General features: G+C 41.0%; 1 protein-coding gene across 3 annotated transcripts in view; it reads left to right on the forward strand.

Moving 5' to 3' along the window:
• LOC116979710 (probable E3 ubiquitin-protein ligase HERC1) overlaps window positions 1–16053 on the forward strand; it is a 283689-nt gene that overhangs the window by 191092 nt on the left and 76544 nt on the right. For all 3 annotated transcript variants that reach the window (XM_033031434.1, XM_033031451.1, XM_033031442.1), the window contains exons 46-52: window positions 840–895; window positions 3237–3425; window positions 5795–5966; window positions 7555–7825; window positions 9157–9370; window positions 13639–13892; window positions 15455–15582. In XM_033031434.1, coding sequence (XP_032887325.1) covers window positions 840–895; window positions 3237–3425; window positions 5795–5966; window positions 7555–7825; window positions 9157–9370; window positions 13639–13892; window positions 15455–15582 — 1284 coding nt within the window. The remainder of the gene's footprint in view (window positions 1–839; window positions 896–3236; window positions 3426–5794; window positions 5967–7554; window positions 7826–9156; window positions 9371–13638; window positions 13893–15454; window positions 15583–16053) is intronic.

The raw sequence follows: 16053 nt of genomic DNA on the forward strand, positions 1-16053 counted from the left end.
AAAAACATATCTGCCTATACATAATCCATATCCTTTCATTCCCTGTGTGTGTACTGTGCCTTTCCTAAATGAAATGCTTTTCCTAAAGTCTCTTAAATGCCCGTGTGGGGGGGAAAAACTTGCCCTTCACATCTCCTTTAAACCTTTTCCCTCAAATCTTAAAGCTATGCCCTCTAGTATCTATGCCTCTCATAATGTTATATCCTATCAGAGATAAGGATAGAACCTGGATCTCTGCAGTGCTAATCTTGATGTCCCTATGATGTCTTTCAAAAACAATTAAATTTGAAATAAATAAATAATAATAATTTTATGTATGTTGAAATCAGAATACATGGAAATAGAAGGATTAAACAAAAGCATAATAATTTAAAAAGCATTAATCTGCCCTCTCCTAATTCCAGGCCTCAAATTCCCTTTGAAATCAGTAGGGTATCAGATCCTATGTTTGATTTTACGTGGCCTAGGATCAGAGAGGTAATTTTTCCCTAGGGTAATGCTGGGGAATGTGAGCAGGCAGGGCTTTGTCACTGTACTCGATGCAGTGTTGAACAGTACAGTGCCTGATGTGGAACTATTGGTCAGTCACAAACTTTGTTTTAAACTTTGAAAATGTTGAACCTTTGGGTTTGCTCCTTTGTAACAAGCACCATCAGAAACTTGGAGATTTTCTACTATTTTTGATTAATTAAAATATATTTTTAATAGAAATGATCATGGAAGTCATGTTTCATGCTTGAAGTCATACAATGCTTTCTGAATATTCTAGAAGCATAGAATTTGTCATCCAGTTAATAATACACTTTATTTTCCTTCCCCATCCCCTTCCCTATCCCCAGCAAAGCAAAAGGATTAGCACCTGATTTAATCAACAAGCCTGAAAATACACATGAAGGTACGTAAAACACACAAGGAAGCTATAGAATCACAAGAATTGGTTCCGCGTTATTTATTAAACATTTAAATGTCCTCTTTATCTCTCTTCTTGCCAATTGTTTTAAGTCTCCAGCCAAATGTTACTGAACCTTGGGAAGCCAAAATGTTTACTTGGAAAAACACATGCTGGTGTAACTCAGTGGGTCAGGTAGCATCCCTGGAGATTGTGGATACGTTTCAAGTTGGGACCCTTCATCAGATCTGTCTGAAGAAGGGTCCCAACTGGAAACGTCACCGATGCATGTTCTTCAAGGATGCTGTCCGACCCGCGAGTTTCTCCATCGTTTTGAGTGTTTTCTTGGTAAACCAGCATTGCTGCTACTTGTTTATACATTCATTTTATTTTATTTTATCAATAAAAGCACTTGATCTTTTTGACTTATCTTTGGTTTTTGTTTTGGTTCACATAAATCATGTTGGATTTCCTTGGAAATAATCTTCATGGTTTCTAAATGCAGATTCTGTCTTGAGGACAGTTTTTAGGGCATTAATTGTAATTAATATGTTCAGTTCTAGCTCTATAATGTGTCTCCTATGTTTTTGCTTTACCTTTAATTTATATTTACTATACCTCAATACGTAGGAATATTTTTTGTTGTTATTTTATGTTTTGGGGCAAATTTTTACTGCTAATGATAAATGTTTTGCAAACCTTTCCATCATTTTAGTGGGGCCTATAATCCTCTTTGTGCAATTAAATGTTATATATTTCCATTCACGTAACCAATGGTATCTATTGTTATTGCCCTGTGCTTTTTAATTCTAATTTAAGTATTACATACATCATATAATATGGTATATGTCCACATCTTAACATGGTTATTTGGTTTAACCTTTATTTAGTTCAATTGAAAACATTATGACCAATTTATAGTAATTACCTGACTTTGCTACATTTGCATTTGAGTTAATTATTTTTAGTTGATTGTTTTAATATGAAGTAGTTTATAATTCTAAGTGGTAATGTTTCATTAATGTGTATGAAAGAAAATAATGTGCAGTTGAAAATATCTTCAAAGGTATCATAGAATGTCAGAATATTCCAAACTTGAATGGCTGAATAAAGACTCTCATTTGGATTGTAAAAAATGTTTTTATAAATTGATTGATTTAAATAGACAAAGCACATTGTGAAAATAGTATTCATAAAAATAAACAATAGAATTTTGCAATGAAATGTCAGCATTCAGCACGTGCATGAACCTAAAAATCCTGAACTTGCTTTGCCTCAGCTTTTTCTAAATTCTGTCACTTTTGGATTCTTCAAATGTGAGAGTATGAGGTCGTAGAAGTTCATTATGCTTGCAATGGGAATTTTTTTTACATTCTGTGTCGCATTAGACAGTACGACAGTTGCTGCTCCCCTCATTTTAGTGGGGAAGATTGGCTGCAAAATAACAAGTTAAATATAACTAAACTTTCAGATCCCTGATTTTATTTTAGTTTAGAGACACAGCTTTGCAAGGAGCCATTCGAGCCCACCGAGCCTGTGTCTGTCCTGGTTCTATATTATCCCACTTTCTCATCTACTCCCTACACACTAGTGACAATTTCCAGAAGCCAATTAACCTATAAACCAGCATGTCTTTGGGATGTGGGAGGAAACCAGAGCACCCGAAGGAAACCCACGCAGCAACAGGGAGAATCCAGATAATACACCTAAGGTCAGAATTAAACCTCGGTCTCTAGCGCTGTAAGGCAGCCACTACCAGCAGCACTACCATACTGCCCTTTTATGTGCTTTCAATTTTAAGTTACTTTTACACTTTGTAATGTGAATAATATGAATGTTTCTGGATAGCAGGACTGCTTATTGTCTTTAGCCACTTTGGCAGTAGGCTAAGCTGCAGGGTATCATTTAGCCAGCTTGCAAAGTTTACCATAGCAATTTTGTGGATGAGACTTGATCTGTACCCTCTCCTGCTAGGATTTATGTCATATGCCAAGTAAGGCCTCGTAGCTGAGGTTTGCATAAATCTCTCTTCACAAGTCCTAGCCAAAGGAAGTGTGTTAGCTAAATCAATGCAAACATTTATTGCAGGTCAGTGCTGAGCACAAATTCTGAATCTGAAGGGTTTCGGCCCGAAACGTTGCTTATTTCCTTCGCTCCATAGATGCTGCTGCACCCGCTGAGTTTCTCCAGCTTTTTTGTGTACCTTCTGAATCAATTTGTGGCTTATCTGCCTAATTCTCAAAAAACATGTTTTCTAATGGACCTCCAATGCATTTTCTGATATTACACTTTTTTATTTAAACAACATGTTGATGTACAAGACTTGGGTACTCATTTTATTTTTCAGAGGACTGGGATATGTTAGATGCCGAAGGAAATGAGCGACTTACAGGACTAGAAGATTTTGCTTCATTAACAGGGCCACTTGGATTGAATGATAGCAAACTGATTCCAGATCCTGTCCTATTTCCAGAACAGGATCCCCTTGGAGCATTAATTACCACTGATAATGCAGAAGAGACTCTTTTAAAGAAAGGTAACAGAAGCCATATTAATATAGCCATATTAATGAAGAAGGGTCTCGACCCGAAAAGTCACCTATTCCTTCGCTCCATAGATGCTGCCTCACCCGCTGAGTTTCTCCAGCATTTTTGTCTACCTTTAATTATAGCTAAGATGTGTTTTGACAGTTTTCTTGTCTCACTGATCATGAATTGACATCTTAGGTTAGTAAGATAACACGTTCATCAAAACATTTTGATGATCATAGGCAATAAATAAAGGCCATGGAGATGCAGAGACCACTGTGAGTTCTTACTAAGTTGCAATTGCTTTTAAGTTGCTACAGGTACAGTACAATTTAGAACACTTGCATGCTCCCTTAATGAAATATGATATATACAGGTGCACAACCTTTTATCCGAAGATCCAAATAACGAAAACCTCCGAATAGCGGACATTTTTTCGGTCCTTGAAGAAAGGTCCTTGAAAACGTTCACCAAGGGCGGCCCGCAGAGGTGACAGCGGAACCTCCGGTCGGTCCTCCAACAAAGTGGAACTAAATCCCCATTCATAAAAGAGAAGGTGAGAGTATATTGGGTGAGTGTATATTGCGCGGGAGGGTAGGAATCATTGTAAATCATTGCTTAAATGTTAGTCAGTTAGTTTGGTGGGCTTTTGGGGGGAACTTTAATTCTTAGTCCCCTACCTGGTCGGAGAAGCGGAGAGCGGGCAATGCCTTACCGGGTCGCCGTGCAGTAAGCTCCGGACCGCTGTGCCGCGGCTCCCAACATCGTGGAGCTGGGGCTGTGGCCGGCTGCGCTGGATTTGGATTTGTAGCGCCGCGCAGCCAGGGGTAGAGTTCGCCGTGGTCGGAGCTACAACCGGCGCCGCCCGTGGCCGGCCCACCGCAGTCTCCACGATGTTGGGAGTCGGCGGCCCACAGCCGTCCGGGCTGCGGTGGTCCAGCCACGGGCGGCGCCGGTTGTAGCTCCGACCACGGCGAACTCTACCCCTGGCTGCGCGGCGCTACAAATCCAAATCCAGCGCGGCCGGACACCCGCAGCCCCAGCTCTGTGATGTGGGTGCCGCGGCACAGTACTGCACGGCGACCCGGAAAGGCATTGCCCGCTCCCCGCCTCTCTGACCAGGCAGGGGACTAAGAATTAAAGTTCCCCCCTTCACCCCCACCACATAAAATCCCTCCAAACTAACTGACTAAAATTTAAGCAATGATTTACAATGATTCCGCGGTCTCCGGGGAGGAGGCAGCCGCTCCAAACTTTCCAAGCCGCCAGCGCTACCTACCTAATCTACGCTAAAAATCTTCCATTCCGAAACCCGAAAATGTCCGATATCCGAAATGTGTCTGGTCCCAAGGCTTTCGGATAAAAGGTTGTGCACCTGTACAATGCATTCAGAAAGTATTCAGACCCCTCCACTTTTTTCACGTTTTGTTACGTTACAGCCTTATTCTAAATGGATTAAATTCATTTTTTTTATCAACAACATTACACACAATACCCCATAATAAAAAAAGTGAAAACAGGTGTTTAGAAATTTTTGCAAAGTAATTTAAAAGAAATAACAGATATATCACATTTTCATAAGTATTCAGTCCCTTTACTCAGTACTTTGTTGACGCACCTTTGGCAGCAATTACAGCCTCAAGTCTTCTTGGGTATGATGCTACAAGCTTGGCACACCTGTATTTCTCCCATTCTTCTCTGCAGATCCTCTCAAGCTCTGTCAGGTTGGAGGGGGAGCGTCGATGCACAGCTATTTTCAGGTCCCTCCAGAGATGTTCAATCGGGTTCAAGTCCGGGCTCTGGATGGGCCACTCAAGGACATTCACAGACTTGGCACGAAACCACTCCTGCATTGGCTGTGTGCTTAGGGTTGTTGTCCTGTTGGAAGGTGAACCTCCGCCCCAGTCTGAGGTCCAGAACGCTCTGGAGCAGGTTTTCATTGGGGATCTCTCTGTAATTTGCTCCGTTCATCTTTCCCTCGATTCTGACTAGTCTCCCAGTTCCTGCCGCTGAAAAACATCCCCACAGCATGATGCTGCCATCACCATGTTTCACCGTAGGTATGGTATTGGCTTGATGATGAGCGGTACCTGGTTTCCTCCAGACGTGATGCTTGGCATTGGGGCCAAAGAGTTCAATTTTGGTTTCATCAGACCAGAGAATCTTGTTTCTCATGGTCTGAGAGTCCTTTAGATGCCTTTTGGCAAACTCCAAGCGGGCTGTCATGTGCCTTCTAGGCAGTACAGAAGCATTGACACATTTTGGCGCTGACAAATGAGTAGGTTTTACTTTTTGATAGAAGAAATTGAATCTGATTTCACTGTGCTTTAGTTTTGTCATACAATTTGAAGATATTTTAACATGTTTCCATTTTTAGGTGTGAACAAGTGTGATGGGAAAAAATATTCTAGACTGGCTTTGGGTGAGCAAGCAGCATCTCTTCGAGAGACCAAAGAAAGAGTTATTGCTCTCCAACGTGTCACAATGTCGATGCAAATTCTTTTAGCACATACCATGGTTATGAAAGCATTATCACTTATCTCTGTGAGGTATTTCAGATATTATGCAGTTTCTCAGTAATTGTGACAATTTAATCAATAGCGATGAAATTTTATTTGAATTTACTTTTAAACATTCCAACGTGATCACTCTCATGTTTTTAAATTTTGTGGGGTCGAGGCCCAATCTGCTTAATCTCTTTCCATTTAACAAACCCACCCCAACCTTGGAATCTGCCTTTGCTACACAGTCCATCACAGATTCTTCCTCCAATGGAGAGACCAGTCCGAAACACTCCCTGGGACTCTATTTAATATAAACAAGACATCCCTCCTCTTGTTTTCCTCTTGTAATAAAAGCCATTTTACCACTTGCCTTCGTAATTGCTTACAAAACCTGCTTATTAACTTTCAGTAGTTCATATACAAGGACACACAGGTCCTTCTGACTACCAACACCATTCAATCTCTTGGTATTTAAAAAAATGCTGAGTAAAAAATAATCAACACACTTTGCAGCTTGCCATCCGGGAGAGTGGAGAGAACTCCATCACACTACTGATGTGTCATTTCTAAATGGGAGAGAGATGTTGGGTAATCGGGTATGAGCTACTTGCATGAAATACCTGGCCTCTGACCTGCTCCGACAATTAAATATTTTACCCAGTATTTACCTCAATCTTCCTTCTGGGTAATAATATTAAAGGAAGTGAAGGGATGGCAATAACATTAATTCTCAAGAAAAGATAGACACAAAATGCTTGAGTAACTCAGCAAGTCAGGCAGCATCTCCGGGGAAAGATCTCTGGAGCTTTCGATCAGAAGAAGGGTCTCGCTCTAAACGTCACCTATCCATTTCATCCAGAGATGCTGCCTGACCTGCTGGATTACTCCAGCATTTTGTGTCTATCTTTGGTATAAACCATCATCTGGTCACGGTGGCGTAGTGGTAGAGCTGCTGTCTTACAGCGAATGCAGCACCGGAGACCCGGGTTTGATCCCGACTACGGGTGCTGTCTGTACGGAATTTATACATTCTCCCAGTGACCTGCATGGGTTTTCTCCGAGATCTTTGGTTTCCTCCCACACTCCAAAGACGTACAGGTTTGTAGGTTAGTTGGCTTGGTAAATGTAAAAATTGTCCCTAGTGTGTGGAGATAGTGTTAGGATGCAGGGATCGCTGGTCGGCGCTGACCCGGTGGGCCAAAGGGCCTGTTCCCCCGCTGTATCTCTAAACTAAACTAAACTAAACCAGCATCTGCAATTCCTTTTTATTACATTAGATAGGACCTGTCTTGCTCAGAGGTTTGTGACACATTTTATGTAACATTTGGATTTGGGGAGGTTCTCAATTGCTCTTGGAATACCCATAATTAATGTGGCAATTAATGTATATAACAATGACATTTATTAAAACTACATGCGTTCAGAGAATAGGAAACAAAATTATTTCAAAGTATATTAAAGCACAAGCAAACATAAAACTTACAGGGGCCAATGCAAGTCGTTCAGTTAGTCCTGGCATTTTTGCTTTGCTATTTACATAAGTACAAAAACTTTTTAAATATTAAATATATTGTAGTATAGAACAGTAATTTTTTTTTTGTAAAATATTTATCTTTCTAAATATACTTCACAGTGGGTCTATGTGCAGTCAGACAAGTGGGCTGGAAGCTCTTGGATTAACGGACATCCGTATCTTGGTTCGGTTGATGTGCCTTGCAGCAGGAGGCAGGGCTCAGTTGGCAAAGAATGGAACTGAACATTTATTTTCAAGTACTCAGTTTAGACCTGCAAAAGGAAGAACATGGAGTACAAGCTCCTGCTTGACATACATGAGTTCAGCTATTGGTTGTCTAGTGGCAAACAGCCCTACAGCTTACAGGGCATTGGTTAATGTCTGTACTCAGGTAATTTAAGGAACAAAACTGACTGTAAATTATATAGAAAATATTGCAAGCAATGCAAATCAAACAATACAGAATCTTCGCTCTAACCCATGGGATGTGTTGGAAGGTCATCTGAAATACAAACCTTTATTTCAACAGAGGTTGCCTGACCTGTTGCTAAGTAGCATTTTCATTTCAAATTTCCATTGTAAATGGTATTCTTGGTTATTTTATTATGAAATTATCTATGATGCTTTCTAAGTAAATGTATTTCTTGTCAATTTAATGATACGATTCTTGCAACTTACAATTTATTCTTAATTAATGGTGTTAATCTATTGAGTATATAAAATTGAAATTATTTGTGTCCGTGCTATATTTGTAAATGTGATCTTTACTAACTGCTACTGCACTTCTTCTAATAACCATATAACAATTACAGCACAGGAAACAGGCCATCTCGGCCCTACAAGTCCTTGTCGAACAATTATTTTCCCTTAGTCCCACCTGCCTGCACTCATACCATAACCCTCCATTCCCTTCTCATACATATGCCTATCCAATTTATTTTAAAAATTTTAAATACACTATCCAGATGTATAGCTGTGATATCCTCTGGATTTTGGAGGCATTCTTTGCTTTATTTATCTGGATGTGAGCATTGCTGAAAGGCCAGCATTTACTACCCACCCTAAACTGTCTTTGAGAACTTAGTGATAAATAAGCTTTTTGATTCACTGTTTTATCTGGTGAAGGTAGAATAGTTCCAGGATATATGCCCAGCAACTCCCGAGGGCCACCACTGACCATAAATCTACTGGACCAACGACATACATTTTTTGCCCAAAGAGCCCACCAGAGACTGGGTAGCCTGTAGCAAGTAACGAACTCCCTGATATTAATGATGTGCAAATTAGCAAGGTTGGGGTGGGGGGAAGGGAGGATGAATCTTCAAATCTAGAGCTGGCAATGTTCCAATGCCCCCGCTGTACTGGAGTCTGCAGATCCCTTTGTACTACCTTATGTTGTAGACTCACTCTATTTAAATAATAACTTACTATTTTGTTATTCCTATCCAGAGTAGACCACCACACATTTTATATACACCATATTTCGCTTGCTCACTTACCTAACTTACCAATGTATTTTTCAATTACTGTCTTTTTCAATTACTGTAGCAATGTTTAGGGCTGAAATAAATTACCTCCAATAAATACCTGAGGCTTGACCACAATAATAAGCAACATACTTAACTGAGAATCTTCGCAAGTAACATGTTACATTCAGTGGAAGTTTATGTTGCTAAGTCTCAATAAGGAACTTAAATATCTCTTTGCTAATTCTTTCCCAAGGATTTAATTGCTGCTGCAACAGGTCTACATATAGGTGCAATTCGTGATGTGCAGCAAAAGAACAGAGTGCTTCATTATTTCCATAGACCAGCAAAAGACGACAAACTTTCTGGCTCTCCTAACTTTCTGGTAACCCAAGCCTTGGTAGCATTGTTGACGGAGAAAGGTTTTTGGCATCATTCTAGCCATGAAAAAGAGGATGCAGAATCTAAGGGTAAGGAATATTGCATGCCAGAGCTCATTTTGTAATTTGTGAGCAACTTAAGCATTTTAATAGCATTCTGCATTTTAATTATTTCATACCAGTTTTTTCCAGGTTAATATCGCTGTACTGAAAGCAATATTTGTCAATATAGCAAACTAACTCCCTGATATTAATGATGTGCAAATTAGCACGGTGGTGGGGAGGGGTGTGTGGGGGAGGATGAATCTTCAAATCTAGAGCTGGCAATGTTATTGTCCCTTTTGTCACCTGTTGGTCACTTTTCAGATTCAGATTCAGATTCAATTTTAATTGTCATTGTCAGTGTACAGTACAGAGACAACGAAATGCATTTAGCATCTCCCTGGAAGAGCGACATAACAAATGATTTGAATAAATAATAATAAGTGTCCGGGGGGGGGGGGGGGTGATTGGCAGTCACCGAGGTACGTTGTTGAGTAGAGTGACAGCCGCCGGGAAGAAGCTGTTCCTGGACCTGCTGGTTCGGCAACGGAGGGACCTGTAGCGCCTCCCGGATGGTAGGAGGGTAAACAGTCCATGGTTGGGGTGAGAGCAGTCCTTGGCGATGCTGAGCGCCCTCCGCAGACAACGCTTGCTTTGGTCAGACTCAATGGAGGGGAGCGAGGAACCGGTGATGCGTTGGGCAATTTTCACCACCCTCTGCAATGCCTTCCGGTCGGAGACAGAGCAGTTGCCATACCATACTGTGATGCAGTTGGTAAGGATGCTCTCGATGGTGCAGCGGTAGAAGTTCACCAGGATCTGAGGAGACAGATGGACCTTCTTCAGTCTCTTCAGGAAGAAGAGACGCTGGTGAGCCTTCTTGATCAGAGTTGAGGTATTGTGGGTCCAAGAGAGATCATCGGAGATGTTGACTCCCAGGAACCTGAAGCTAGAAACACGTTCCACCTCCGTCCCGTTAATGTGGATGGGGGTGTGCGTGCCGCCCCTGGACTTCCTGAAGTCTACAATGAGCTCCTTGGTCTTGGAGTTAAGGGCCAGGTTGTTGTCAGCGCACCATGCTGCTAAGTTCTGGACCTCCTCCCTGTAGGCCGACTCATCGTTGTTGCTGATGAGGCCAATCACCGTTGTATCATCTGCATACTTGATGATGGTGTTAGTACCATGTACAGGTGTGCAGTCATAGGTGAAGAGGGAGTAGAGGAGGGGGCTCAGCACACAGCCCTGTGGAACGCCGGTGTTCAGGGTGAGGGTTGAAGAGGTGTGCTTCTCTAACCTAACAGACTGGGGTCTGTTGGTTAGAAAGTCCAGTATCCAGTTGCAGAGGGAGGGGTCGATGCCCAGGTTACCGAGTTTGGTGATCAGTTTTGATGGTATAATGGTGTTGAATGCTGAGCTGTAATCGATGAACAGCATCTCTAGTCATTGTCCACCCATCTGCCAATCAAAAACCGTTCTCAACCAACCTGTAATTACCGATCTTTTGGCAGGCGTTGTCCCATCCCCACCTCTTGTCAAGCTTATTCTCCACTACTACTATCGATGTAAAGAAGGATCCCAACTCGAAATGTCACCAATCCATGCCCTCCTGACATTTCACTGCACAGGTTTCCACTGCACGCTCTTCAACATCTTAAAAGTTTAGTTTTGTTTATTGTTACGTGCAGTGTTGTGCAGTGAAAAGCTTTTTGTTGGCACTAATCAGTCAGCAGAAAGTCTATACATGATTACAATAGAGTCGTCTGCAGTATACAGATAACTGTCCACCGTGTACAGATGTATTATTTACCTAGCAACCAAAACTGGAAGTCTGAAACAAAAGCACGGTTGATAGGTTAATTGGTTATCCCTGATGTAGATGAAGTTTTAATTAATTCAAATGAGATACAAGCTGAATACTTAGAGTAAGTTGATAGGGGAGAAGTATTGTTCATCCCAGTTTGGCAAAAGAATAAATCAGGGAAGGTAGTGCATCGTGGATAACAAGGGAAATCAGGGATAGTATCAAAACAAAAGATGAAGCATACAAATTAGCCAGAAAAAGCAGCCTACCAGGGGACTGGGAGAGTCCAGCAGAGGAGGACAAAGGGCTCAATTAGGAAAGGGAAAATAGATTATGAAAGAAAACTGGCAGGGAACATAAAAACTGACTGCAAAAGTTTTTATAGATATGTGAAGAGAAAAAGATTAGTTAAAACAAATGTAGATCCCTTGCAGTCAGAAACAGGCAAATTGATCATGGGGAACAAGGACATGGCAGACCAATTGAATAACTACTTTGGTTCTGTCTTCACTAAGGAAGACATAAATAATCTGCCGGAAATAGCAGGGGACCGGGGGTCAAATGAGATGGAGGAACTGAGTGAAATCCAGGTTAGCCGGGAAGTGGTGTTAGGTAAATTGAATGGATTAAGGCCGATAAATCCCCAGGGCCAGATAAGTTGCATCCCAGAGTACTTAAGTCAGTAGCCCCAGAAATAGTGGATGCATTAGTGATAATTTTTCAAAACTCTTTAGATTCTGGAGTAGTTCCTGAGGATTGGAGGGTAGCTAATGTAACCCCACTTTTTAAAAAGGGAGGGAGAGAGAAAACGGGGAATTACAGATCAGTTAATTTAACATCGGTAGTGGGGAAAATGCTAGAGTCAGTTATTAAAGATGGGATAGCAGCACATTTGGAAAGTGGTGAATTCATTGGACAATGTCAGCATGGATTTATGAAAGGTAAATCATGTCTGACGAATCTTATAGAATTTTTCGAGGATGTAACTAGTAGAGTGGATAAGGGAGAACCAGTGGATGTGTTATATCTGAACTTTCAGAAGGCTTTCGACAAGGTCCCACATAAGTATGCAAACTTAAAGCACACATTATTGGGGGTTCAGTATTGATGTGAATAGAGAACTGGCTGGCAGACAGAAAGCAAAGAGTAGGAGTAAACGGGTCCTTTTCAGAATGGCAGGCAGTGACTAGTGGGGTACCGCAAGGCTCTGTGCTGGGACCCCAGCTATTCACAATATATATTAATGATCTGGATGAGGGAATTGAATGCAACATCTCCAAGTCTGCGGATGACACGAAGCTGGGGGGCAGTGTTAGCTGTGAGGAGGATGCTAGGAGGCTGCAAGGTGACTTGGATAGGTTGGGTGAGTGGGCAAATGCATGGAAGATGCAGTATAATGTGGATAAATGTGAGGTTATCCACTTTGGTGACAAAAACAGGAAAGTAGACTATTATCTGAATGGTGGCCGACTAGGAAAAGGGGAGATGCAGCGAGACCTGGGTGTCATGGTACACCAGTCATTGAAAGTAGGCATGCAGGTGCAGCAGGCAGTGAAGAAAGCGAATGGTATGTTAGCATTCAGAGCAAAAGGATTTGAGTATAAGAGCAGGGCGGTTCTACTGCAGTTGTACAGGGTCTTGGTGAGACCACACCTGGAGTATTGCGTACAGTTTTGGTTTCCTAATCTGAGGAAAGACATTCTTGCCATAGAGGGAGTACAGAGAAGGTTCACCAGACTGATTCCTGGGATGGCAGGACTTTCATATGAAGAAAGACTGGATAGACTTGGCTTGTACTCGCTAGAATTTAGAAGATTGAGGGGGGATCTTATAGAAACTTAAAAAATTCTTAAGGGGTTGGACAGGCTAGATGCAGGAAGATTGTTCCCGATGTTGGGGAAGTCCAGAACAAGTGGTTACAGTTTAAGGATAAGGGGGAAGTCTTTTAGGACCGAGATGAGAAAAACATTTTTTACACAGAGAGTGGTGAATCTGTGGAATTCTCTGACACAGAAGGTATTTGAGGCCAGTTCATTTGCTATATTTAAGAGGGAGTTAGATGTGGCCCTTGTGGCTAAAGGGATCAGGGGGTATGGAGAGAAGGCAGGTACAGGATAGTGAGTTGGATGATCAGCCATGATCATATTGAATGGCAGTGCAGGCTCGAAGGGCCGAATGGCCTACTCCTGCACCTACTTTCTATGTTTCTAAGTACAGAAGAGATGATCGGTAAAGAGACAAAATGTAAATAGAATAACTGTTAACATGAAGAACCCAAACATCTTTCAGTCATTTAAATAATGGATAACAAGGGAGGACTGAGGCCAACTAAGGACAAGGAAAATAATCTACATCTGTGGTGATGGTATGGAACTCTGCCGGTGATAGTGGTGGAAACAGAACCAATGGGAATTTTTGAATTTACTTGCTATGTTGCTAATCGAACCTGAATCAACTTAGTCGGCTCCTTCCTTGACAGAGCAATTTTGAGATTTTGTTCTTTTATATCTTTCAGATGCTCCGCATACTTCATCTGCATATTCTTACTCATCGTCATATGTTGGGCCTTTGGAACTAGCCAATGCACTTGCAGCTTGTTGCTTATCTGGGAGAATGAATTCTGGACATCGTCAATGGGCTGCACAGCATCTTGTACAGATCTTATCTACAACAGAAAGGAATAACAATTTAAGACCTCAAACCTATGCAGATTTGGCAGGAGATCTTCGGAAATGCCCCACTGTCAAGCTGGAAGCACATGAGAACCGGGTATGCATTCACTTTTTGGATTTTTTTGTGATTCATTCTTCAGATGTATATTATGATGCTGTTAATTAAAATACTAAATAGCTTAAATGGTGAAGACTGCAGGGCAATATAGGAAATTCAAAAAATTGTTTTCACATGATGACCTAAATTTGAAGCATTTTTTGTCTAGCTCAGAGATCATAAAAGTCATTCCCAGATAAAATCAATCATTCATTGTATGAAGCAAACAATTTATTTGATGTCTGCTGAGGAATCGTACACAAGGTACAGTGTGAGTGCTTTGCCAGCTGTAGTTATGGTAACGCGTGTCCAGAAATGAAGTGAATCAAGTGAAACAAAATCAAGTGAAAAGCAATTTATTTGCATTTCATTATAAGGCAATTATTGATGGAGAGCAGAGGGTTTAACACCTCGAGAGTAGAATAAACAGAAATAGATTATTTTATTTCACTCCGCAAAATCTGGATTTAACTTCAGGATTAAACTGAAAATATACTTGCAGATTTCAAGTAAATGTCACCAAATGTATTAATTATTTTGTCAGGCATGACCTAATATATAGAATACACACATCTGAAAGCAGTAGGTTGTGGGTTCAGGTTTTGCATTAGAGACTTGAGCATAATAATTGAGACTGGCATTGTACCCGCCTTTGATATGCTATCTCTTCAAGCTATGGCCCTTCAGAGCCCCTTCAGGTGCACATAAATAGATCCCACTACATTATATCTATGATGAGTGGAAGAGTTATTCCTGGTGGCCTGGCCAACAGTTGTGGCCTTGCTCAGCATCACAAAACAGTTTCTAACCACTTATGGCAAAACTTGATTCTGTGCAAACTAATTATTATTTTCTGTGAAAATTCAATCTATGGAAAGATTCCTGACCCGAAATATTAACTAGATTATTTTTGCACAGATGCTGCCTGACTGGCTAATTTGTTCCAGCACATTCAGTTTTTATTCCTGATTCCAGAATTTGCAGTTTTATATGTTTCCTGTGACTACCGTTTTTCCTACTTTACAAGCACAATTTCAAAATACTTAATTGCTGTAAAACAGTTTTCTATAAAAGGTGCTGTATATGTCCAGATTTCTGTATTTATTCATATTTCAATGCAGCGTTTATATAGTTAAAATGCAATATATGTAGATATGAAAATTAATGTTTTCTGAAACATTGGGACTATCTATTGTCAAGGGAGATGGGGGAAAAAGCCGGAACAGGGTAGTTTGTGGATGATCAGCTATGATCATATTAAATGGTGGTGCTGGCTCGAAGGGCCGAATGGCCTTCTCCTGCACCTATTTTCTATGGTTCTATGTAAATTAGGGTTACATATTACATAATGCTGTGCAATGTGTTATGCGTCTTCAAAATAACAGACAAATTATTATGCTGTTCTATTAGTGCACAAATGTTAAATAAGCTGACATTTCATAAGTGAGAACATTTAGACAGAAGGGAGTATTATTTGTGTAAACAAGGGGTAGTGATAATGATTTTGTTTGTTGAGTACGGAAAGCAATATAATCTCTGGTTATTTCTGATTTTAATAACAGGTTGCAAGTTCTTCATGGTCAGTTGCAAAGAATTTGCTAGCAACAAGTGCCCTGGATAGAACCATTCGCCTGTGGACTATAATCAAAAATGCAGTTGCATTAATACAGACTATTTGCTTTAAAACTTGGTACGTTTATGATATTGCAAACTTTTCTTTTCTTGGTCTTCTGATATGCCTTTAAATAGAAATTTTAGAAGATGCAATATAGACACAAAATGCTGGAGTAACTCAGTGGGACAGGCAGCATCTCTGGATAGAAGGAATGGGTGACGTTTCATGTCGAGACCCTTCTTCAGACTGATGTCAGGGGAATGGGCGGTGCAGAGATAAAATGTAGTCAGAGACAGTAAGACTGGTAGGAGAACTGGGAAAGGGGAGGGAATGGAGAGAGTGGGAAAGCAAGGGCTATTTGAAGTTAGAAAAGTCAATGTTCATACCTCTGGGGTGTAAGCTACGCAAGCAAAATATGAGGTGCTGTTCCTCCAATTTGCGCTGGGCCTCATTCTGACAATGGAGGAGGCCCAGGACAAAAAGTTCAGTGTGGGAATGGGAGGGAGAGTTCAAGTGGTGAGCTACCGGGAAATAAGGTAGGTGGAC

The sequence above is a fragment of the Amblyraja radiata genome, chromosome 1 (assembly GCF_010909765.2).
Source record: "Amblyraja radiata isolate CabotCenter1 chromosome 1, sAmbRad1.1.pri, whole genome shotgun sequence".
NCBI classification, from domain to species: Eukaryota; Metazoa; Chordata; class Chondrichthyes; order Rajiformes; family Rajidae; genus Amblyraja; species Amblyraja radiata.